Source organism: Ixodes scapularis, unplaced genomic scaffold, assembly GCF_016920785.2.
Source record: "Ixodes scapularis isolate PalLabHiFi unplaced genomic scaffold, ASM1692078v2 PGA_scaffold1__304_contigs__length_218370807, whole genome shotgun sequence".
In the NCBI taxonomy this organism is placed as follows: Eukaryota; Metazoa; Arthropoda; class Arachnida; order Ixodida; family Ixodidae; genus Ixodes; species Ixodes scapularis.
In genome coordinates, this window is record NW_024609846.1 from 69515127 (window position 1) to 69539177 (window position 24051).

The 24051-nt window shown below is 45.0% G+C and overlaps 1 protein-coding gene and 1 pseudogene across 1 annotated transcript; both read right to left on the minus strand.

The window, feature by feature from the left end:
- Nucleotides 1-3035: 3035 nt before the first annotated feature.
- Nucleotides 3036-4537, minus strand: LOC120850467 (annotated as a pseudogene).
- A 15132-nt stretch (nt 4538-19669) lies between these two features.
- Nucleotides 19670-22072, minus strand: LOC115330797 (pollen allergen KBG 41-like). Its single transcript, XM_029992832.2, has 3 exons — nt 21995-22072; nt 19873-21241; nt 19670-19794 (listed from the first exon to the last, which is right to left on the minus strand). Coding segments are annotated over exons 1-3 (1374 nt in total). The 5' UTR covers nt 21998-22072; the 3' UTR covers nt 19670-19792.
- Between the last annotated feature and the right edge of the window lie 1979 nt (nt 22073-24051).

The window sequence follows — 24051 nt, forward strand, 5'->3', positions numbered from 1 at the left end:
ATTATGCCAAGGACTTGTATCATTACTATTAAAAATAAATACGAAGAGCTCACCAGGGCCCTATAAAATAAGTAATGCATTTCTTAAAAAAATATCAAGAATGAATTGAGAAATATATGATTGTTATATACAACATTCCCCTTCTTCAATACGAGCTGTGACTCTGCGGCAAAATCATGTCCATACCGAAAACTGGAAGCCAGCTACTGTTAATCAACTCTCGACCTATTTCACTTACCACAAATTTTGTACATCATTAACTTATCACAATGAACACGCATTGACTTACCGGGAAGAAAATTGTGCATTTTATTCTAATCCGCATGGCGCTGGTGTTTCTATAGTGCCGCAGTTAAGCAAATATTGTGTATTTTCAAAAGGTTAATTATGACAGAGTCCAGGCTAATATATTTCTATAAGACATTTTCAAACCATTTTAGAGAAAGCCTCGCCGTAAGCTACCTCATGGTCTTTAGACCGCTGAAATAAATTCAAGCATTGCATCCTGTACGAAGACCTACGCCTAGACAGTGTATGGAAAATAACTGTAAACGCTCAAGCTTGCTTTAGCTATATTCTTGCATACCAAAAGACTCAGTCTTGGGGTCTTTATTATTTATTGTTTATGAAAATTACATTGTCAAACATGTGAACCCTTCTCTAAAAGTCAAGCTTCCCGTACATAATTATTTTCCTTACTGTAAAATAACATATGTTCAAGAAATATTGAATGTGTCATTAAATACTTTAACAAACTGGTGTCTAGAGTGGGGAATATTAATCTATAATGAGAAAACGGTTGCCATAACAGTTACTAACGAAGAGCATGTCCATGATTTCGCTTAAATTTTTAAAACACCATTGTGGAATGTAAATACTCTTAAATACTTTTAAATTCTAATATCACGCGACATAAAGTGAAAAGCACAGATAAATTTAAAGTGCAACATGCCACTGAAAATTATAGTTCAGATGTTAAGAGGGTAAAAAGGGCCACATTGGAATTTAAGGTAATTAATGGCCAACAAGTAATTATTACAACTTTCATTAGACTATGTGAGTATTTTTAGTACCCTCATCAAAAATATTTAAAAGATGCCACCGAAAAGGGGCGGAATTGTGAATTAAAATACATATTTTCGGATTATAAGCTCGCGGGGAGCATGACCACCTTGCTTGAAATATCTATTGAGCATAAAATAGAAACAAGACAAAAAATTGAGCGCTGCACGGCACTCATTACTTGAAAAGTCACATATTTATTCATGCCGAACACAAAAAACTACAATGATAAGGTCATATAGCAGTTATAATGAAGTCGTAAAATATTCGTACCTCGATCAGACCATTGGAGACCGGAACCCACTTCTGAAAGAACTCATCAAAGTTATCGAAACAGAATTGTTCGCGGATGAGCTGTCTGATTACTTTCGTGATTTTAACTAGAGAGACGGGGGATAGTACACGTGGCGTTAGCGCTTTTAGAGCTTTATATTTGTCGCTTTTATGTTCTGTATATAATATTTTAAATAACACTGTATAATAAATAAATTATATTGTGTTTGGGAAGAATATTGTTTCACTCAGTCATGATGTTAAAAACCTGAGCTTGTGGCGAGTAACTAAAAAAAAAAAAATCTTTGTCGTCAAAGAAAAAGACACACGAGAAAACGTCTGAAACGGAGCTCAATCTGTTATGGAGCCAGATCATTTATTTTTTCTCGCTCGTTTATATAATCCTAATCCTAATCAACTTCTCTCCCGGACATACACTTTGTTCACAAGGAACCGATTGGACTCTTATATTCATATAAATCAGTTACTGAATGACCTCTTAAAGATCTTCATACGCTCATCATCGATACCACGCTCATCAACTTCCCCCCAGACACCTCCTGAGTTCACAATCCTGCGATTGACCTTTTGTACACAAAGCATTAATACCCTACGTTTAGATTGCATGGAAGGAACTTTTCGACACCATCCAACCCATTCATTTCCAAAATTCTCTTCCGGTCACATTTCTTGTTCACAATGCACGTATGAAGAAAATATTGCAACCGAATGGACAAGGTTAAATTCAAAACAACGTTTTCGACTTACTGCCAAGCTGCATCAAGGCCTGGAAGAAACAGTTTTGTATTGTTTTGATTCTTAATGTTTCTGTAACGATCACTATGATATTATTAGGGTTTTTGTGTAAAACTCCTATCTGACCAAACTACCATGATATTGTAACATTCCCCAGTATGTTTTGCTGTTGCCAAGCTTGACGCGTTTATTTTTACATATGTTTTATGTTATATGTTCTAATAAACTATCCTGTACACATCCTGACATCCCCACGTACTTTAAAACCCAGCCAGAGGGATTTCATAGACAACCCTTCATTGGCACGGAACTGACCGTTGACGATGTGCCTCCAGACGGACTTTTTGACCCGAGTAAGATGGAACTAGATGGTTTAGTTTTTAATTAGGGTTCCATGTTTTCGGCTAAATCACCCCCCCCCCCCCAAAAAAAAAAAAAAAAAGTTCCGAAGGACGCCCGCCGGTAGACTTTTCGCCAGTTTGAATTTATCCAATAAACTCCAAACTTTACTGTACCGACTCAAGAAAAAAAAATGACGGTATATTACAATAAAGTCTGGACAGCGCACAGGGTCAATGGTCCTGAGGAAATTCCACCTCAGGTTTTTTTGAAATCTTGGACGATTAAGAGAAATTATTTTCACGTTTATATTTTTAACGTTCATTCCGGACAACCGGACGCTGTACTTTGGGGTCACGACACAAGACACTGTTACGGTTTCCAGTCTGGGCCATACTATTTGTGTTCATCAGAGGAAGGACGGGTTGTGTTTTGTAACAGTGACAGCAATGGACCATATACATTTCATAAAAGGGGGAAGAGGGGATGGGCATTTGAAGCTCCCTTTACCACTCCGCAACACCCAACCGCGGGGTAGAGTGATGGTTTTTTGTTTTGTTTGATTGTAAACGTCTTTATTGGGCCTTTTCGAGGCTGCTCTTGTCCTACGGCATCAGCAGCGGCGGGGGAGAGACACGGGGGATTTCTTTCCTTGGCGGGCCGTGTAGAAGCAGCGCTCCAGGCCCTCCGTCTGCGTGGACGAAGAGGCAGAGGTGCTTCCACAGGAGTTGAACAGTCCCGAGCGACGTGTCCTGGGGTAGAATCCAGTCGATGTAGCTGGCGGGTCGGTGTTCTGCCGGTAACTCCGACAGAATGCGTTCCCGGGCTGTGCCATAGGTTGGGCACTCCCAGACTAAGTGCGAGGTGGTCGCCGGCACAGCGCAGGCTCGGCACTTGCCTTTGTTGGGATCATCGCCGAACATCTTGTGCCTGAGGGCCGGCGTGAGGGCGGTGTTGGTGATAATCGGCCTTATGGTGACCTGTGCCCTGCGGTTCAGGTCTGGAGGCATCGGTGGTATCTCTCGGTTGTGACGGTTCGCGACGGCGGCGTCTTGTCTCAGTCGGAGGAGGATGGCTTTATGTTCCTTCTTGGCAATTGACGCTAATTCCGCGGAGTCTGGTAAGTCGTCCGGCGGGCCAGTTTCACTCGGCGCTGGGGCGTGTCTGGGCTTTTTTGTGTTGTTGGTTGCGTCTGACACGGTTGATCTGCGAAGTGCTGCTCGTGCCTCGCTGAGAGCCCATTCGTTCGCCCGGATACCCGCGTGTGCCGGGACCCAGTCGACTCGTAGTGTGACGTTCCTGTCATGCAGGAACGTTTCGCGACGTCGTGAATATTTCGCACCCGTTCGCTCTGACTCTTGATTGCGTTACGGCACTCCAAATATGCCTCCCTGGAGTCTGTGTAGATAGTGATGTCCGTCACCTTTGTTCCGACGAAGTGACGTTCGTCTGCATGTATCGCTGCTCGTAGAATGGCTTCAAGTTCGGCCCCCTTGACGCCCACACCCGGGGGCAGCGCGCACGCATCCACTTCGAGGGTGGTGGTGTCAACCCAGGCTATTGATGTTCGGAGAGGGCTTCCGGTTTCTTCCGGTGACGGCTGTTCTGCGGCCGCGTCGGTGTAGATGCAGACGTGTTTCTTTCCATCTCTGTTTTTGACAAGCTTCTCGTGCGCTGCCGCGAAGCGGGATCTCCTCTCGGGATGATCGGGGCCCATGTGACTTGGGAGCGGTACATCGTCTGTGAGATTGATTTGTCGTTCCCATGGCGGCTCTTGCACCGGGGAGATCGGCGGTGCCGGTTGCGGGAGGTCTCCCAGCTCTGCGAGAATCCTCTGCCCAGCACGTGTGCTCAGTAGCCGAGTTCTCTCTGCAGACAAGAGTTGCTCGGCCACGTCGGCCAGCCTGTTCAGCCAGCCGTGGGCATAGAGGTCCGCAGTCCAGGTGTACTTTGGAAGGCCCGTTACGATTCGTATCGCTTCGCGGTTTAACTTTTCCAGCTCCTCCCGTTGTTTGTAGTGACGTGATGGTAGTTGTAACCGCAGAAGATTCTTGATGAGAAGAGAGACTGGACGAGCTGCCGAGTTTCTTTCTCGCCGGTTCCCCATCTTCTGCTGGTCACTTAGCGAATGAGGTGCAGGATCTGCCCACTTTCCTTTTTCACGCGGGCCATCCACGTGCAGGCTTTGCCGTCTTGGTCGATAAAGAGACCCAATACACGGACCGTCGAGCTCCGCTTGATGGGCTTCCCGTCCAGGTTCAAAGTGTAGAGGTTTCTGGTCTTCTCAGCTTCTCGTTGCGGGCCGGAGAGAGCGACGACAAATTCCGTTTTCTCTGGGGAGGCGGTCATGCCTACCTCCTCCGAAAATCTTTGGATCTCGTCGAGTCCTCGCTGAAGCCTATATTCTTGCTCCCCCACGGAGCCGGCCACTGACCAGAGGGCAATGTCGTCCGCAGATAAGGCGAAACGAAGCTGTGGGATTTTGGACAGGCGCGGGGGCAGTCGTGCCATGACCATATTAAACATGGTCGGCGACAAGACCGCCCCCTGCGGGACGCCGACGTGGTTGGCAGTTTCGGGACCTGTCTTGTCTCCGATCTTGACTTTAAACCGTCTATCACGAAGAAAGCCGCGGATGAAGTTGAGCGCTCGCTCGCCTACTCCCGCTAGGCCCGCGCTCTCGATCACTGCCGCGTGCGGGACGGAATCAAACGCCTTTTGGATGTCGACCGCGACGACCGTTCGAGGCTGAGATTTCGATGGTCGTTCCAGAACATCGCGATATAACATAAGCAGATTATCTTGCGTGCTCAGGCCTTGTCTGAAGCCTGTCTGGCAATGGTGGAATCGGTCCTCGGTTTCGAGCTGCCAGAGGATTCTTGCGAGAACCATTCTTTCCGCCAATTTGCAGACATTGCTCGTGAGGGAAATGGGTCGCAAAGTTTGAATGGAAATCGGCGGTTTGCCCGGTTTCGGTATCGGGATCACGAGAGATTCCTTCCGATCGTTCTGGACGGAGCCCGTCTCCCATACGTCATTAATCCATTCAAGGAGTTTGGACTTAAATTCCGTGGGTAGATTGCGAAGTTCCGCGAAGGACACGCAGTCCGGTCCGGGCGCGCTCCGAACGTTGGCCTTGTCGAGCGCGGCCTGTAGCTCGGCCCGAGTGAACGGCGTATCGTTCGGGGCTGCTGCTCTCGCTTCGTCTCCGTGGTCGTAGCAAGTCTCGTTCTTCTCGTTGGGTTGTGGGAAGAACGTTGTTCCGGCAATCGTGGCGATTTCCTCCTCACTCTTGTCGAGTCGGAGAGCTACCATCTGTGCTACCGTCCGTCTTTTTGACTTGCCCCGCCAGCTCCTGAACATGGTCCATATTTGCAGTAGGTGCATCCGTCCGTTGAATTGGTTGCACAGGTCCTGCCAACGTTCTTGTGCCAAGTTCTGGGCGTGTTGGCGCGCCTCTTCCGTCGCCTGGTCAAGGCGCCTGCGCAACCATGGTTTCTTGCCCCGCTCACGGTATCGCGTGAGCGCTTCGATGCGGGTATCCTACAGATTGAGCAAGTGTAAGTCAGGCTTGGGGGTGTCCGGATCTACGTTTACCGTGCGTGTGGCTTGCGCCTTTGCTGCTCGCAGACGTTGGACTAGGTCGCAGGGCCGTGTTTCGCCTTCCAGGACCTCCCATTCTTGTAGTAGGTTTCTGTAGTCATCCCACTTTGTGATTTGAGTTTTTATTTTCTGGTTTTTTTTCCTCTTACATTTTTGAGCGTGACAAGTATGGGGAAGTGGTCGCTGGCCATCGCGTCCATGTAAACTTCCCAATCTGTCCGTGCGTTACGCGACCCCCACGTGATGTCTGGGGTGGTGTCCCCCTGGCGTCCGTGTCCGTAACGTGTCGGAATATTAGGGTCGTTGAGCAGCTCCATGTAGTTGGCAGCCATCACGTCGCGTAGGGTCTCTCCCCTGTAGTGATTCTCGGCGTAGCCCCACGCCTGATGCCGCGCGTTGAAATCTCCCGCGATAACGAGTATATCGCTGGAGTAGGTGGATCGAATGTAATATATCCAATCCCAATTCTCGCGCGCTCTGCCCGTCCTTCTTGGCCGGACGTAGACCGAAACAAGGAGCAGGGCGCGTTTGCTGAACCGGGTGCGGACGCCCACTACTTCCTGGTGATCGTTTCACCATCTGCTCAGGTCAATCACCTCAATGTGTGGAACGGTCTTGTCGATGAAGATCGCCGTCTGCCCCCGCGTGTTTCTTCTGCCCGATTCCCGCCCTTGCGAGCGATGCGTGATTGTGGGTTGAAAGTAGGCGTCGTATCCTGGGATGACGATCTCGGTGCTGTTAACTTCTTGGAGCAGCATCGCGAGCGGCTTGCCTTGTGTTTGTAGTCGGTGGACCAATTCGGCTTTTTTGTTTGCGAGCGTGCGGCAGTTCCATTGCAGGATCCACGCATCGCCCGCGGCCGTGCGTCGATTGGTGGGACCACCGTGTCGACCACTTTCCATTATTTTGGTGCGACGGTTGGTGTGAGACACTGGGCAATCGTCTCTGAAATGAGGTTCTGGAGGCCTTCTGCGAAGCGCGGCCAAGCCTCGGCTAGCGCTCTTCTGACCTCTTCTCGTATGACGCTGAGCGTCTCCTCGTCCAGGCGCGGCGTTTTCGAGCTCGTCACTTCGCGGTGCGCTGGCGTGGTAGGCTCTGTTGTCGGTAATTTCCTGTTGTGCCAAATGTTTTTGCGCATCGCAGCAACTAAGGCGTCGGTGTTGGGTTCTGCCCGGGGAGTCGAGCGGATGGGCAGGGGCGGGAAGTCCGTCTCCATCTGTTCCGTGCATGGTGTCTCCGATGTGCAAGGTTCACCGGGCTGTCCGCCTGCCGATCTTTTGATACCGGTCGATGCCGGGTCTGCTGCTGGTGCGATAGTGGTTGCTTTGGAATTAGTGTCTGTGGATCGTTTAGGGCGTCTGGTTGAGGTCCGGTTCGGCGACGGTGTTTTTGGCGCGACCTGTTGTGCGTCTGTGTTGGCGCTGCCATTGCCGGCGTTGGTCGATTTCTTGTGGCGGCGCCTGCGTCTGCTCGATCGTGAGGGTCGCGTGTTTCGTGAGGGCTCGTGTTTGGGTGGTGTTCCGGGTGGTTGGAGCTTGGATCTGAGTTTCTGAGTGGCCTTCCTCGCGGCCGGGCAACATGAGTCCGTCGCAATGTGAGATCCCTTGCAGTTCCTGCATTCTGGCGTTTCGCCGTTGCATTCGTCAACGCTGTGCTTCATCCTGCCGCACTTTTCGCATCGTTGCCGGTGCTGGTTGGGGCAGATGTCATGCTTGTGGCCGATGTCATGGCACTGTGAGCATACTACGACTTTGGATTTGTATTCGAAGACCCTCTTCTCGAGTATGTCGTACAACACGTGCAAGGGGAGAGTCGGGCAGTCGAAAGTGATGAGAATGGAACCAGACGATCCCATGGGCCGCGCCGAGAGAACTCGGTGTGAAGGACATGTGATCATTCGTTGTAGTGTCCAGCTAGGCGAGAAAACGCCCCGGGCGTTTTCTCGCCTAGCTGGCTCATAGGTTTGCACTAGAATTGGCGTCTCGCCCCCGAATGAAAAAGATTCCCCCTTGAGAAGGTGGTCTCTTAGCTGGGGGTTGGAGGTGCCTATGGCGATCGTGTTGGACCTGTGCAGCACGCGAACCTTGAAACCGGTCGTTACGCGAATCTTTTTCGCCTCGCTCCAGACCGCGTCTATGAAGAGCTTCGGGGAGAGTGCCGCCATCCTGATCGGTTGTTTCGGCCGTAGAATGACGGTGTAGTTCGTGGTACGTACCTTCCTTCTGAGCTGTGTGACGGGCGTCCAGCCTTCCTCATCGGCGTCCGCGGGGTTTGCGATGGACCCAAAGTTAGCCCACGTAGTCATCCGGCGGGCAGCCTCGTGAAACGCTGCATTGACGAAGCGTCCCCCGACCGCGTTCATCGTGCCCGTGCGCCGTTTCTTGGCGTCGTGGTCGCTGCCTTCGGGTGCGGGGGTTTCGTGATGTCTGCTTGCGTTGTCTGGAAGAACGGAGAACGGGTTCCAGTCGTTGCCTGCTCCGGTGGGAAGTAGACTTAGCGGCCGCGGAGCCACGAGTTGTCGAGTTCCCCCGGAAAAACGAAAGATATCGCCTTCCGGTCGCAAGTCCTTGGAGGAATCGGTGCCGGTAATGTTCTCGGACATTTCGACGAAAGTTGGGGGTGTTTACCCCGAATAATCCGCTAAAATTGCCCGTTAAATAAGTGAGCGATGTGAGGCCTTGCCAGCAAGCCACTAGGGTTGCCGAACCTCTCCGGCCTGGCGCCTGACGGTGCGGTCGCTCGCCTCGGTGAAGGCAGCGGCTCCAGAGGGGTGGCCCAGTCTAGGTAGACGGCTGCCGCCTCCGATGTATTCATGTTCAGGGCCAGAACCTAGCGCCGCGGTCACCCGGCACAGCTCACTCTATCGTCGTCATCGTCTTCCGGTAGAGTGATGGATAGGGTGAAATGAATAACCTTGCCGCCGACTACCTCCAGTAGTTAATTTACTTTAAGCAAGCGATGTTTATCGAAGCAATACTCGTTTGCAACTGTTGTCGTAGAAAAATTAGTATTGCCAGGGGCAATGGCGCCAACACTGAATCCAACTGAAAAAATCAATTTGTACAAGCTCATTCTTTTGAATCTAGCACACGTTTTGAGCCGGATATTTTTTTTTAACTATAAAGCACTAAAACTAAGCGTCAAATTTCAGTGAATCGGAAATTGAACAAAAAGAAATTCCTATAAATTCAAAATTGTTTCTCAAAAAACAAATTCTGAAAATAAAACAGCCTCTGATTTTGACGAAATAATAAACTCCGAAAACGCAAAATCCTAGTTACAATCTGACTTAAAGCGTAACTGCAAAGAACAAAAAATGTTTTTAAGCAGCCTAATCGGGACAAGCATTAAACAAAACAAAAGTTCCGCGAAAAAAAAAAGTCTTTTAGCACTATTTACGCCACAGGACGTAATATAGTCGGACTCAACATTTGAAACTCACGCTCTTTCGCCCCGCGCCTTGGAGAAGTTCGCCCCGCCCCTCGCACTTGAATTTGCTTTTGGATTGACTTGACTGCGGAGTTAAAGGACGTAGGCAGTGTCTCGACTGCCGGTGTGTCTTGTATGCGTATCATAGCCTTTTGTAGCTTCTGTGTTCTGTGCGAACTGCACGTAAAATGGACTCTCAATTGAAACGTCAGCTTCTTTGCCGCTGCAAGTAGCAGGATCTTCGGCCATACGAAGATACGCCGCGGAGGACGACTGGCAGCAACGAAGGCGGCGCACCGCCTGAGCCTCCCGAGCCTTCAGCGCAACAAGGACGGCGCTCTTGGACGTGGCTGCTGGAAGGTTTGCTGTCGCGATCACTAATCATTGCAGCACTTTACAAAGCAACGGCGCCGCTTTGCAGGAGTTCACAATTGCACGTGCAAGCAAGAAAAGAAAGAAAAAAAGAAACACGCGAGGAATGCAAGGAAAACGCCCTACGAAAGCAAAGAGAACACCCAAGGTAAACGAAAGTAACAAACCGCATTATGAAAGCCAAAACCCCGCGTCGCTTTCTATGACTAACACCTGCGACAGCTGCTAAACACACATTACTTCACTTCAGGAAGTCTCACTCAAGCACCTGGGTCAACAGGAATCACTGATGACTTAGGCGGAACGACTAGTCAAGGTAGGCGAGACAGGCGGGACCACAGACAACGGCGTCCATGGAAAGGATGATGACGCTTTTGTTTGTTATGGTATGAATCCAAACGGAAGTGGCTGTCTTGAAAACATTTTGTAAAGGGTAATAATAACTCTCATTACATGAGTTATTCTTTAAACGTAAAAATATGCCGCTCTAAAGGAAATTTAACATAACACAAAGGTTTAACAACCAAGATCTAAGCTGTGAATCAACCTATTGGCGAATACGAAGAGTTTCTATCGCACGTCACACGACGTATACTAGCAACTTTGTGACGTATAATACCAACTTTCTGGCGCGCGATTTAAAACGGACGAAATAGCCGCAAAGTAAAATCAGTCTCGTGCAATAAATATTGCTGTAATTTTGTTTCGCGGAAAATATGTTTCGTGACATGCTTGCTCCAAGTAGACTGTTTAAAAACACTTTTTAAATAATAATAATGATTAATAATGATAATAATTCCTTTATTTTTCCATCAAAAAGTTGAAAGGTGACTAAGGGAAAAAAGCTGCAAAAACAGATTGACTGGCTCCTAGACACCCCAGACAAGCAGTCACAAAGCAAGCACCAGAGGAACTATACCAGGGGTGGCCCGGCTGGCCCGTCCTGAGAGCCGCAAGTAAAGCCACAAAAATTCCAAGAGCCGCAGGGGGGGAATCAAACTTTTGTTTAGAGCAATAACCGAAACTCGAACTACTTTGAATCTATTCGAGTCAAAAGCTGTCCAACTGTACGTAAGGTAACAGTGGCACAGGACTACCAAACCGCAACCTGTTTTTTGATTTAAAACGCGTTTCCCTTTCTCTTTTTGGATAATTTTCGCGTGTCCGGGAGGGAGGCGGGGAAGTGGTGGCTAGGGGGCGTGGGGGGGGGGGGGGGGGAATAGGGGAGGGAGCCGCGAGCCGCACCTCGACACGCGAAGAGCCGCATGCGGCTCGCGAGTCGCAGCTTGGCCACCCCTGAACTATACAATGAAACTCTACAAATTCATAAACATAAATGAAAAATCATCACACAAAAAACAGCGTTTTACAAAGCAATAACACATTGAATCAACCCACACACAGTGCATTCTAACTAAGCGCAAGATGATCAGCGCTCATTGTTGATAATGAGGTTTGAAATAATATATTTCCTTAAAATGCTCACTGATGTACAGTTGATATCTATATGTTGCCTAGTCAGCTGATTATGGATCTTTGGTAAAGTATTTTGCCATAGATTGATTGCCATAATTAGTTCTCGAAAATGGTACTTCCCAGGGTTTCTTAGTCCGTGTTGGATACGTATATACTTTTTGTTTTAGGTTCGCAAGGTTTTCTAGGTGACGCTGGGGTACATTTTTTTCCACGATATATTTTGCACATAAACGATATTTGTATAAATCAAAAGCTTTTATTATACCAAGTTCACCAGAAATATCACTAACTGGATATTCAATGTCAACATTACATGTACTTCTTAGTATCTTTTTTTGCAACATGTATATTTTCTGGAGGTTGGTATAGGTTGTGGTGCCCCATATGAAATGACCATAATTTAAATGCGAATAGAATAACGAATTATATAAAATAATGAATTATATAAAATTAACTTTTTTCTGAGTGGTAAGATGTGTTTATTACGATATACAACACCAACTATACTAGCAGTTACCCTACATTAGCAGTTACTCTTTGCAGTTACCCTTTAAAGACAACATAAATTCCAATATTTTTGGCGCAAGCCTTTTAATTGTGAGAAATTTGATGAAAGAACGGAATCACTTCTATATTTTTCCTTTGTCTTTTTCCACTTTACGTTCATTTGTGAAATGAAGTTCTAGTTGCCTTTTATAAGATATCCATACCCAGCACTTGTCAGTCTCTTGCATTGTATTTTAGAGTAATTCATCTAATGAGCACATAAATTACGCATTGCTTTCGTCACCACTTCGCAGATGGCTGTCTTACTTATTTACCAATCAAGACGTCTAAGGACCAAGTAGTGTTAAATTATTGTCTGGATCAGATCAGATAGTGATGCCTCCCTGCGAAAATGAAAAATAATTTCAGCAAGCTAATAAAAAAAACTATCATATTGCAGTATAAAATTGGACATGTCGAACTTGCCAAAATAGAAACATTTAAGTATAATTAGAAGTGACAGTAAGCCAAAATTTAAAATTGCAATTTCACGTTATATATATATACGCAACAGCGTACCGCGAATTATGCGTGTTGAAAGGGAAACTTAAGGATGCCAATACGGAAGTAAGACACAGCATAAAAAACTGATACGGCCGACACTCTAGTATGCCTCCATTGTTTGGGACCCTTTACTAAGACCGACATGAGCAAAGTTGAGAGAAGGCAATAACAGGCTTCCCGCTTTTTACAATCTGATTACAGATCGACACTCTCAGTTACAAATTGGTTAAATGAATGCGGGCTTGATCCATTGGGCGTTAGAAGCAAAATAGCGCCTAAATTTTCTGTTGGATATTTTATATGCTCAGCTAAAAATAGATCCTGATGTTTATCTTAAGCATATTAACAACAGGTCGGCTTGTTTAAAACATTATAAAGCATTACAATCATATTTTCACGTAATTGATGTGCTTAAATACTTTTTGTTGTTAAAACTATAAATTACTGGAACGATCTTCCTAAGCGCGGCCGATTATCTAGGGCTGGGCATCGATAAAATACGTTATCCCGATTAATCAACACAGTTAAATTGATTAATTAATCGATTGAATAGTCTCGTTTATTTCCATGCATAATACACTTTAAAAGTCAAAATTACATGTTTTTTGACAAATATATGACCAACTTAACCAATGCAGAATTCGATTACGAATCAACTTCAATGTTTAGTTGAGAACAGTTTAAAAACACTCACACTTACAAATTTTTACTTCAGCTACCTGAGGCAAGATGTTTGTTGATATTCTCCGGGAAGAGCTAGCTCATTTGATGTTTCACAATAGTCTTCGCTTAACTAAACGGACACCTGCACGGTATTCAAGTGGCCTAGACACATGTAACCTCCTGAACTTGTCTGAAGTCACAAATATTACAAATCCCGCCTCTAAAGGTAACTTAAGGTTAGAACTTCAGCTAAGATGTGCCCTTCTTACAAGTGTACTCGTCAACTTCTGCGTGGTAGGAGTGCTCATTTTTTTTTCGTTCGTAAGAATCGTACTGCTTAATCGGTTAGAAATGCTAATCGCAATTAAATCATTAGTTGAATAATCGGTAGGTTAGCCGATCGATTGTCATATCTTAATATTAACATCTGTACCTTCACAAATGCGATTCGAATTTTTTTTTTAGATTTAAACACATGAAGTTTCTATGCTCTCTGCTATGGCCTATGCTTATGTCCAGCGATGTATTTCTTTTGTTGTAATGTTTTGTGTGGGTGTTATTTTTATGAGATTTCCTTTCTTTTTAGATTTTGAAATGTGAAGCAGCCGGAACATATGCATTCAAGTAGTTTTTTTTTCTTTTTGTATGTGCTTCTTCAGTCATCGAACTGCGACATATCAGATTTGCGTTAAAATAAGTATTTACATTTATGTTAACGGACATATAACAATCATTTATGCAATACAGAGCATATACCCCTTGAATGGCCCATTGGCCGAGAGTGTCTGGAGATAAATAATAAATAAACAACGATTTGACAACTCTAGCTTTGGCGGAATTTTTGTGACAACTTTTCTTCCTGAGAAGAGGTTTGGCATTTTCTTTTCTGTATTCTCTGAAAAGCCCTCCTTCGACATGCAAACGTAAATCTAAAAACTGTAGAATCCCATCTTCTGGCTGTTCTTGGTTGTACCTTAGTTCTGGAGCTACCGTTCTCACCAATTTTGCTAAGGCCTTTGATTCACTATTCTAAAATAAAGAAATACGTACATAATCTGTATAATTTATATAAAATAAGCAACCATTGGAGGCACTTCCGTTTATGTCTTCAGTCATTGTATTGTCTGATGCGTTACGATATATTTCTGGCAGTATTGAATCCACAGACGATCTTATACGTACCCCATCCTTCTGTATTTATTTACGGCCGCTGTATTCTACTACTCTTTCTTGGAGGGACAGGTCTAACTTAGAAAGGAAAGTGTCGACTGCTAAGCCCGTCTTAAGTTGAAAGCAACCAGAATCTAATATTAAAGCATGTCTAACGCGTTGCTGTGCAACAATTTCAGGGCTTTGCTTAAATAATTGTGGAAGTTGATGCCTGAGACTTTTGAAGTGAACTACAGAAAACAGATATTGCCTGGATACCCTAGTTTTTATTTAAGAAAAATGAAAAAAGATCCAGGTTTTTGCCGCCTCTGAACTCGTACGTCGTCTTCCGGGTCACGTGCGCGATGACGTCGATGGGGTAGGCGCGGGGTTCCGGAAAAGTTCTCTCTTTAGAGCCATCAGTGAGCAGCGAGAACTCATCCTCTCGGGACCACGTGACCGCGTGCTGGCGGGAGCCGCGCAAACAATATGGTGAAAGGTGGAAAGTCTCATCCGGGTCAGGCCATACCCATCCGGCCCTGTCCCCCTCCCCCTCCGGCTTCTGGAGGCTGTTCCGGCTGTTCGCGGTAGCAGAAAGAGCTGACGGTTTTGTGGACCTAGGATAGATGGCGCCACTAAAACTCCGTATAAAACAAAGTTTTGTCGATGATACCAGGTTTTTGACGCATTTTTGTATATATGTTGGAACGACAAGATTTATAGAAAGGTTATCTTTTATCGAACAGGTATTCGCACAACTTTCTACCTTTCTACAAGAGTCCCGATTGACGTCACGCCGCGTGTTTCTCATAGCCGCCGCTCGCGGCTACAGGTCGGGGAATATTCTAAGTTTTGACTCGCTATTACACGGCGGAATTGTAACATTTCGATGAAAAGAGGTGTGTTTTCTGTCATTTGTGACAAGGTGAACAATATCGAAAGTAGAACATGCCACTTCTTTCAACGTTAAAATCGTTGCACAGCTCCTTTAAGCGAAGCTTCTGGAACGAGTAGTAAAGATATTTGATCTACATTGACTTAACCAAACATTTTTTCTGTAAAAATATTCCAGAGCTTCGATCAGCTCTCCTGAATCTCTGAGCATTAGACCTTTTTCCGACATGCACTACATCCGACGCACGTTGTAGAAACTTAGGCAGAATGCTCTGCCAGGGTCCGTTTTCATTATGTACGGACAAGCACCTCCGGCTTGTGATCCTTCAAAAAAATATAAGCCTTAACACTTAACTATTTCGGCTCGAAATCTACTTCGAAAGAGAAGTCGTAACCCCTTCCTTAAGAATCGTGACAATACCTATTTTTATTTTACGAATGTTACCCTCCCATCTAACAAATAAGGATTCCAGAGTTTCTACCGCTTTTCTCTCAAAAATCAATGCCACAAGGATCGCAAACTTTCCTTAATTGGTCGGTGTGTAATAGTTCGAGCGTAATCTATTTCAATACTTTCTTGACCGCATTTACAACGCGAAAATTCCTTCGTTCTGCTTGACATGTACTATCCGCTAATTTCTCCATTCTGTCTACCGCAAAACCCACAAAAGCAACCCTTGCATAAAAATCTACTAACCTAAAAATTACTTCAATTATGAAAAAAAATGCAATCTTGAGGGTTTTACATTTAAACAGTACTTTGGTCTCGTGTTAAATGTCTCCTTTGTCTCCTTTGACTTATAAGAATACAAAAGAGAATTTAGTGCAACATTGTAAAAACTTGTTTATTCCAATGGTTTTCCACTGCTGCATTCCAAAACAGCAACATTCTTAATGATATATAATATACATCGTCGTTTCACATAGAACGTTTTTGTTGTGAATAGGTTGGTTGTGTGTAAAAGTTATTTTCGTGCACTGTGAACGAAGGGTCTAAATTTTTCGCGTTGCAGCATTTTTAATAAAGGATGTGTCTGCGAGGTAAGTTGGTGGAGATTGTATAGAGAATGACTGTATGAACATCTCTGAGAAGACATGTTTTAGAGACGTGGTTTACGGATAATACTAACGTTGGAAACTTACCAATGTACAACGGTCGCTTTTTAAACCGCACAGAATGTCGTGGCGGGAGTGTTGCCCTAGTAGTAAACGCTGAGATTTCATGTGAGATGCTATCTGATTATTGCTGCGTTCACAAAGACTACGAGGTGCTGTCCTTACTGATAGGAGAGAACATTATAGCTGTCTGTTACCGCCCGCCAAGTGATAACCTATCTTCCTTTTTCGCTTAATTAGAGTCTTTCCTTGAGTTCGCGAATGAAAATATATAGAATGTAATCTTTGGAGGATATTATAATGCTAACATGCTACTTGATACGACATGTAAATTAAAATTTGATGCGTTATTTAAATCGAACGGATGTGAAAATATGATGAATACTGCAACAAGAATTACAACTGAATTATCGACAATATTGAATTTATTTATTACAAGCTACGATACATCCTATATCAAATCTGGCAGAGTGATAGCTGATACAAGTGATCGCTTGGGTATATTATTCTGTATAAAAAAAGCAAACTATAAACATAAAATATAATTATCAGTAAGCCATATAGTTTCATAATATAACGCCTGATTACATAAATGAAGTCAGACAGAAACTATCTTGTCTTGATTGCGACGATGTCCTTTATGAAATGAACGCAGTTAAAGCAAATGATTTGTTCTTGAACAAATTAAAAAAAACGTATGTAAGCTGCTTTCAGCAAAAAAAGATGGCCACCCATAGAAAAAATTGTAAACCATGGATAACAAAAGGGTTCCTCACACAATTTTGTAAAAAAATGCGTTATATCAAAAATTTGTAAAATCAAAATCTATCGAAGAACTACCAGTGTTTAAACGTTATCGATATGAATTAAACAAAAAACTCCAAAATGCCAAAAAAATCTAATTTTGTGACTTTTTTTCATGTAATAACAGAGTCGACGTTGTAGGGAAAAAACAACTAACCTTTGTTTTGGGCCGTTCGTGCGCCACGAAACAAGTTTTAAAGATCCCCCACAATGGTCAAAAGCTGCCAGGACAAGCACTGTCAAATGCGTTTGATGAGTATTTTGTAAGTCTAGTTAAAGAATGTCCCGAGTCAGATGCTTGCAGGTATATAAGTGCTAGAAAAAATCAATCCATGTTTTCTATGTCACTTACTGCTTCAAAGATAATATCTCTCTTTAATTTACTAAGAATATCAAAAGCTGCGACTCCCACGGATTTCAGATCAAACCAGTTAAATATGTAATTGATCTTATTTCTCTTCCTTTCGCGCACATATTCAATCTCTGTTTCATAAATGGCGTGTTTCACTGTTAAATGCAACCAGTGAAGGTAACAGTCTTATATAAAAAAAAGGAAATAAAAACAAAGTGAGCAATTATCGACCTGACAGTAAACATTTGAGAGAAATCTCTCTGGTTGGAAAACACAATAATTAAAGTACGGCAACCAACCATGTCCAAAACATGTAGGAGCCGTACATTTCGAATCTACTTGATTCTTCGTCAGGGGTGATTGTTGCCGTTGAGCGGCAGCTTTTTTTGCTCTTTATCGACCTCTTTATTTTTGTTTCTGTTTTTCTTAGGGTGTAGAAAAAGATATACTACTTCGAACAAAAACATTTGCTGATAATCATAACATAATTATCTCATCGAAGTTTGGTTTTCGCAAACAACAATCCACAGAACTGGCTGTCCCTGCGGAGAAGGGAACATATACCCAGAAATCTTGAAAAAAGGCAACTCACCCTCGGCTTATACGCAGACTTTACTAAAGCGTTCGTCTATCTAGACTCTAGGTCATAATTTGCTACTAAAGAAGTTAGATATATATAGATTGCGTGGCCATGTATCAAAACTTCGATTTTCATATTTATCTTCCCGCAGACAGTATGTCTACGGGAAACGGCCACTCACGCGAAATAAAACCGATTGAAGGGGGGTCATCAAGGAAGCCTTCTCGGGCCTTTTGTATTCAATACACGTATAAATGATATCGTAAATATTAATCACTCAACTGATTTTTTTATTTATGCAGATGATGCGAGCTTTTTTTCGATGGTGATTACGCGCCGGAGCTTATTGATGACGCGAAAGAAATAGTAGGAAAGCTTGGTAGATTGAGTAAACATAACGAATTAAAAATAAACGCCGTGAAGACAAATGCAGTCATATTTCGACCGTACAATAAACATATCAATATGACCAAGAATATTGTTATAAATTCTTAAATAGAATATACTTTTTCCCCTAAAATTTACAGCTCGAAGTCCAAACGATTATCCGGTTAAACAATAAATCGCGAATAAAGCAGTGATTAATTAAGCGGATGGTTTAGCAATCAATTGCCATGCTTAACTAAAATTGCATAACAGTGCCTTATCTTGAAAGAAAAATTGAATTTAGTATTAAAAGTGCACAGCGCAATATAAAGTCAAGCGAATGATGATTATAATATGTGAAGATTATTGAAATAGGACGTTCATTGAACGGTGGTAGAAAAGTTACCTCGCCATGGGAAGCAAGACAAACATGTCAAACAAACAAACGCCACACCTTCACAAAAAAAAACTTCTTTTTTTTTTTTTAGAGGAGTTTGCATTATTTGGTTTTTTGCAGGATGTTATATTGTGACGGCACGGATATAAGCGAGACTTATTTACACACCCCTAGTAGACTGCTCTAGAGCACCCGCACATGTGCTATTGACATCGAGAGAACTTTACGAATGCAACTTTAGATATTGTTAGGAAGGTGAAGACGACGACGGGGCAGTGACGCGCACGACCAGCTCACGCCAGGCCTCACGTGCCGGCTTCGCCTCCATAAATCCGTTGTTTGTTCTAGCATCGTGTACTGTCCTGTCCTTTCTGCTGCCGACAGCATCACCCTAACAGTATGGTGAAGTTGCGGAGGCATCCTCTTCCCCTTCATTGCACATCTGCGCCGCTATGATCATTTCATCCCGCCTTGTTGAGGCAGTCGTCCGCAGCAGCAGACCAAACACCAGCCCATGCCTCCGCTACCCAGCCCCCGCCCAGAATTGCCATTAAGATAGAAGTACAGTGCCCTGAAAACGTCTTCGATTGGTTTATTCAGCGTCCTCTACCGCCTACGCGTCAAAAGCGGCTCCGAAGTGGCAACACATTGTATCACAAGAGCCGGCGTGTCAAGCTACTGAGTGTCACGATCCTGGCAGTTGATCGACGTAGAAGATCATGGACTGCCGAGCTAGAGAGCAACCTGTAGCGAAACAGGCGACTGCGGCGCCTACCTCCGCAGTTGTGTCAACACCAGGAGTCATTTCTATGGCGTTGACGGGAGGAAATAGAGAGACAGCATTTGAGGATCCGGTGAAGACTCTAGTCGGTAAGGCACTCTAGGCGCCATAGTACAGGTAAAGCGATTTATGGAGCCGATGTACAAAAGAAATGTTCATCGTGATGAATAATTGATGAAATAATAAAGGAAAGAAAGACTTAATATGTGTTAAAACCAAGTCTTTTTATTTTTCTTACAGTATAAAAAGTACTATCAAAACTTGTGACGTATGGCTTTTTTCTTTTTTGGGTGAAGTGTCCAGGTCGCTCAAAGCTCCTAGGATAGATGTTTCTGTAAGAAAAAAAAATTGAGATTCAATAAAAAGTACACTTTCAAATCGGAGCTCTGGTGAAGCAAATTTATACTTACACTTCTTCTTGCGGAGAAGGCTGGTGTAGTCGCCAAGGGTACCGAGACCATAACCGTAGTTGAGGCCGTAGCTGCCCAGACCGTGTCCGTAGCCGTAGTGGCCGACACCGTATCCGAGGTTGCTGACGCCATAGCCGTAGACTGGGGCGGCATGGGCCACTGTGGCGAAAGCTGGGGCAGCGGCGTAGGTCTGGTAGCTGGCAACAGCTGGGGCGTGTGCCACGGCAACAGCTGGAGCGTGGGCCACAGCAACAGCTGGAGCGTGGGCCACGGCAACAGCTGGAGCAGCGGCGTAAGTGGCAACAGCTGGGGCAGCGTGGTAAGAGGTGGACACGGTGCGGGTCACAGCGGGAGCGGCAGCGTAGGTGGCGACAGCGGGGGCGGCAGCAACGACTGGAGCAGACTGGTAGACCCTAGTAACAGCTGGAGCGGTCTGGTAGGTGGCAAACTTGGTCACAGCTGGAGCAGCAGCCACAACTGGGGCGGACTGGTAGACCCTGGTCACGGCTGGAGCAGCCTGGTAGGTGGCAATAGCTGGAGCAGCCTGGTAGGTGGCAACCTTGGTCACGGCTGGGGCGGACTGGTAGACCCTGGTCACAGCTGGGGCAGCCTGGTAGGTGGCAAACTTGGTCACGGCTGGGGCGGCTTGGTAGGTGGCAAACCTGGTCACAGCTGGGGCAGCAGCCACAACTGGGGCAGACTGGTAGACCCTGGTAACGGCTGGAGCAGCCTGGTAGGTGGCCACAGCTGGAGCAGCCTGGTAGGTGGCAACCTTGGTGATGGCTGGAGCGGACTGGTAGACCCTGGTGACAGCTGGAGCAGCCTGGTAAGTGGTGGCAACCTTAGTGACAGCTGGAGCTGCCTGGTACACCTGAGCGACAGCTGGGGCGGCCTGGTAAGTAGCGACCCTGGTCACGGCTGGAGCGGCCTGGTAGGTGGTGAGAGCTGGGGCGGCCTGGTAGGTAGCGACCCTGGTGACGGCTGGTGCAGCAGCGTAAGTGGCCACGGCCGGAGCATGAGCAACGGCAGCAACAGCTGGGGCAGCATGGTAGGAGGTGGACACGGTGCGAGCAACGGCTGGAGCCGCGACAGCGTAGCTAGCTGCTGGGGCGTAGCCAAAGCCAGTCACACCGGAGTAAGCGACGCCGTGGTTAAGGCCAACAGCGTGGGCGAGGCCTGCTCCATAACCATAGCCTGCTCCGTAACCAAGGCCTGCTCCGTAGCCAAGGCCAGCTCCGTAACCGAGACCGGCTCCGTAGCCGAGCCCGGTGCTGTAGGTAAGAGCGGCTCCGTGACCGAGGCCAGCGTCACCGTGGTACAGGCCAGCGAGGGCGCCGGTGGCCAAGGCGAGGACGAGGCAAGCGCGGAACTGGAAGAAAAATAAATATGGAATAATGACCGATCGCCATAGAATTTATAATTGTGCTTTTTACGAAAAATAAAAACAAAGGAAAATGAAAGAAAAACTTGATTAGTGCGGCAGCAAGAGAGAGCTGGTTTGTGATTTCGATCTACCTATGGCTTTCTTATATATTTGCGTGAGTGAATAAACAAAAGTTCCCCGGCATTTTGAAGGCGCTTCCAGTAATTTGTAGAGTGGCGTGCATAGGGGCACCTTTGGTATAGATAAAACTCGAGGAACATGCATAAAATTGGTTAGTAAGAATAAAAGTACAACAGAACCAGAAGAAATAATAACCAGGAAAATATGAAAAAGACGGGCATTCGCAAAATTATAAAGAATTGAAATGAGCGTCTTGTTGGATAATTATGCTTCGTGCAATAATGTTCTAATAATAATAATAATGCGAGATTGCATTTGGTAAATGCTACATTTCGAGTAATAAAAAGTCTTCAAGGAACAAATATGCTCCTGGAGACCTAAACAACACATTTTTTTAAAATAAGCGACCTTGCTTTAAGGACTGATACAACAATATTAGAGGAATCATTTTACGCTCCATAGATCTAGATTTTAACTAATTAATATAAATTCCAGAAGTCCTCTGTTTTGTAAAGTACATTGGATACGACTTCACGCCCAGCGTTCTGTTCGCTTTAGGCTCAAGGGCTAGAGGGAATAGGGTGAATATGTGCTCGAAAACGCTCTCAGGTGTCCTACCATGGTTGAAGTGAAGCAGATGGAGGATCAGGAGCTGATGATCCGAACACTGCGTCTGGCGGCTTTTATATCCGAGCTCGGGGAGAGAAGGAGAAGAGGATATGGAACTCTGAATCCAGTCTCAGACGCTGCATCCGGGTTTGGAAACATTTTGGAGCACGAAAAATGCTTTAGGCTGTTTTGCGTAAGGACGAATAATGAAGTCATATTTTTCAGTGTTTGCTGAAGGTCACAATTTGGTTTTACCTGTGGTTACGTGGTTTTTATCTTTATGAGCCGTCTAGACTAAGCACGTTCTTGTCCATGGGTGACGTAATACCGTTCGCACCGTTTTCTCTTCTATTCAGCGTTGACGCCTTAGGCGTGATCCCGTTCCAGAATGCCCCGCACGCCTCCCTTGTCAGTGCCCCTTGTGGACTTAAGAAACAATTTGCGGCGGATTTCACTTTTGTCAACGTGCTATTTTGCATTTTAGGTGCCGAGAAGTAGCCTGATATTAAAGTTGGTATGCGCCTTATGCATACCTCCATCTTTCGAACGTCTAAAGAGGAAGTCGTAAAGCGGGTTTTGTTAGTGAGCTAGGCTTTTAATTTTGCGAAACCAGAAAGGTATGCCGATGGACGTCACCAGGTAGAGTCGTTAGAAAATCGTTAGGCCAAGCCATGTTCAGTTATTGAGTTGCTCGAGAAGTCGATCATCCTCTACTTTCAAATACGCGCAAAATAATAAAAAAAAAAACGTGTCCAATATGCTCTTCATCGAACAGTAATAGTTCTTTTGTTCGTTTTTTTTTTCTTCGTTTTTTTTAGTGGCACTGGGGCCAAATGGTCTAGTTCATTAATGCAATGCTTGTTCGTTCAACTGCTCCCTGCAGCAATGAGTGGCTTCGCCAGCAATATGCGACAAGCTAAGTATAAATTAGAGCGAATGTCGTTCTCGGATGTAGGGACAGCTGAATAAAGGAGGACATGTAGTGTGAAGGTGAAACGTGGATTAAAGTGTCTAGACACCGCATAAATTACATTTTGAAACATCTACGCAGGTTTTCTCATGAATACAAAATGCTCTGCGACTTTTGAAATTAGAATTAGGGCACGGAAGAAATTAAAATTCAGAAAAGGGCAAACAAGAACGCGTGCGCCTTTCACTAGGATCTTCTTGGTTTAACGTGATGCCCTTGTCAACTTTGGACCCCGAATAAGTTAGTTATCACAAGCTTGGAGCAAATTACCTTTGTTCTAAAAATGCTTGAAAATCAGTGGCAACCTTAAGGTCAGTAGAATGCAGTTTCGTGCAATAGAAATATTGAATTTATATGTTTTTTATATTACAACGGAAATTCCACACGCCATCCTCACATGCGCACCGCAAATAGCATGTTCTGACTTTGATTTATTTATCATTATCTTATTTATTAAAAACATCAATTTGCATTTTTCGTCCCTTTTTAAAAATGGGATCTGTGTCATGTTTTTAGGGTACTTGTGAGATGGTTAATGACTTCGTTTGATCTATCACGTTCCCATTAACATAAACAATGTTAACTTATTCAGATTCTAAACTCATCCTTAATCTTACACAGAAGAAAATAGGAAAAGATGAACCACTTGGTGGATTCCATAAAAGAATAAAAGCGCCAGAGAACACGTCAAAGGGGGATAGACGCAGGACGGACGAAGAATGGCGCCACAAATAAAAAGTAATTGCGAATTTGGTAGTCCGCAAACACGTCTGCCATTTGTACTTTGGCACGTTGCTTAGTCTTTCTCCCCCCCCCCTAAAGAAACAAAAAAACTCAATACAACTTTATTTGTTAAAAAATATGCCCCACCGAACTGGCCACTCGGTGAAATATTGAGGTCTCTACAAGCAGGCGCCGCCTCGTTCGGCTTTTTTTACTGCGCTAGAATAAATTGCACAAACCTAGTAAAACGTCCCTTGGCACTGCCAGCTGTGCCCGCCCCAACATGGTTGTATTACCGAGGGCAATTATTTTGAAATAATTCATCGTATCTCCGTGGCACGGTTTGGAAACGAACCTTGAATGTTTTAAAATA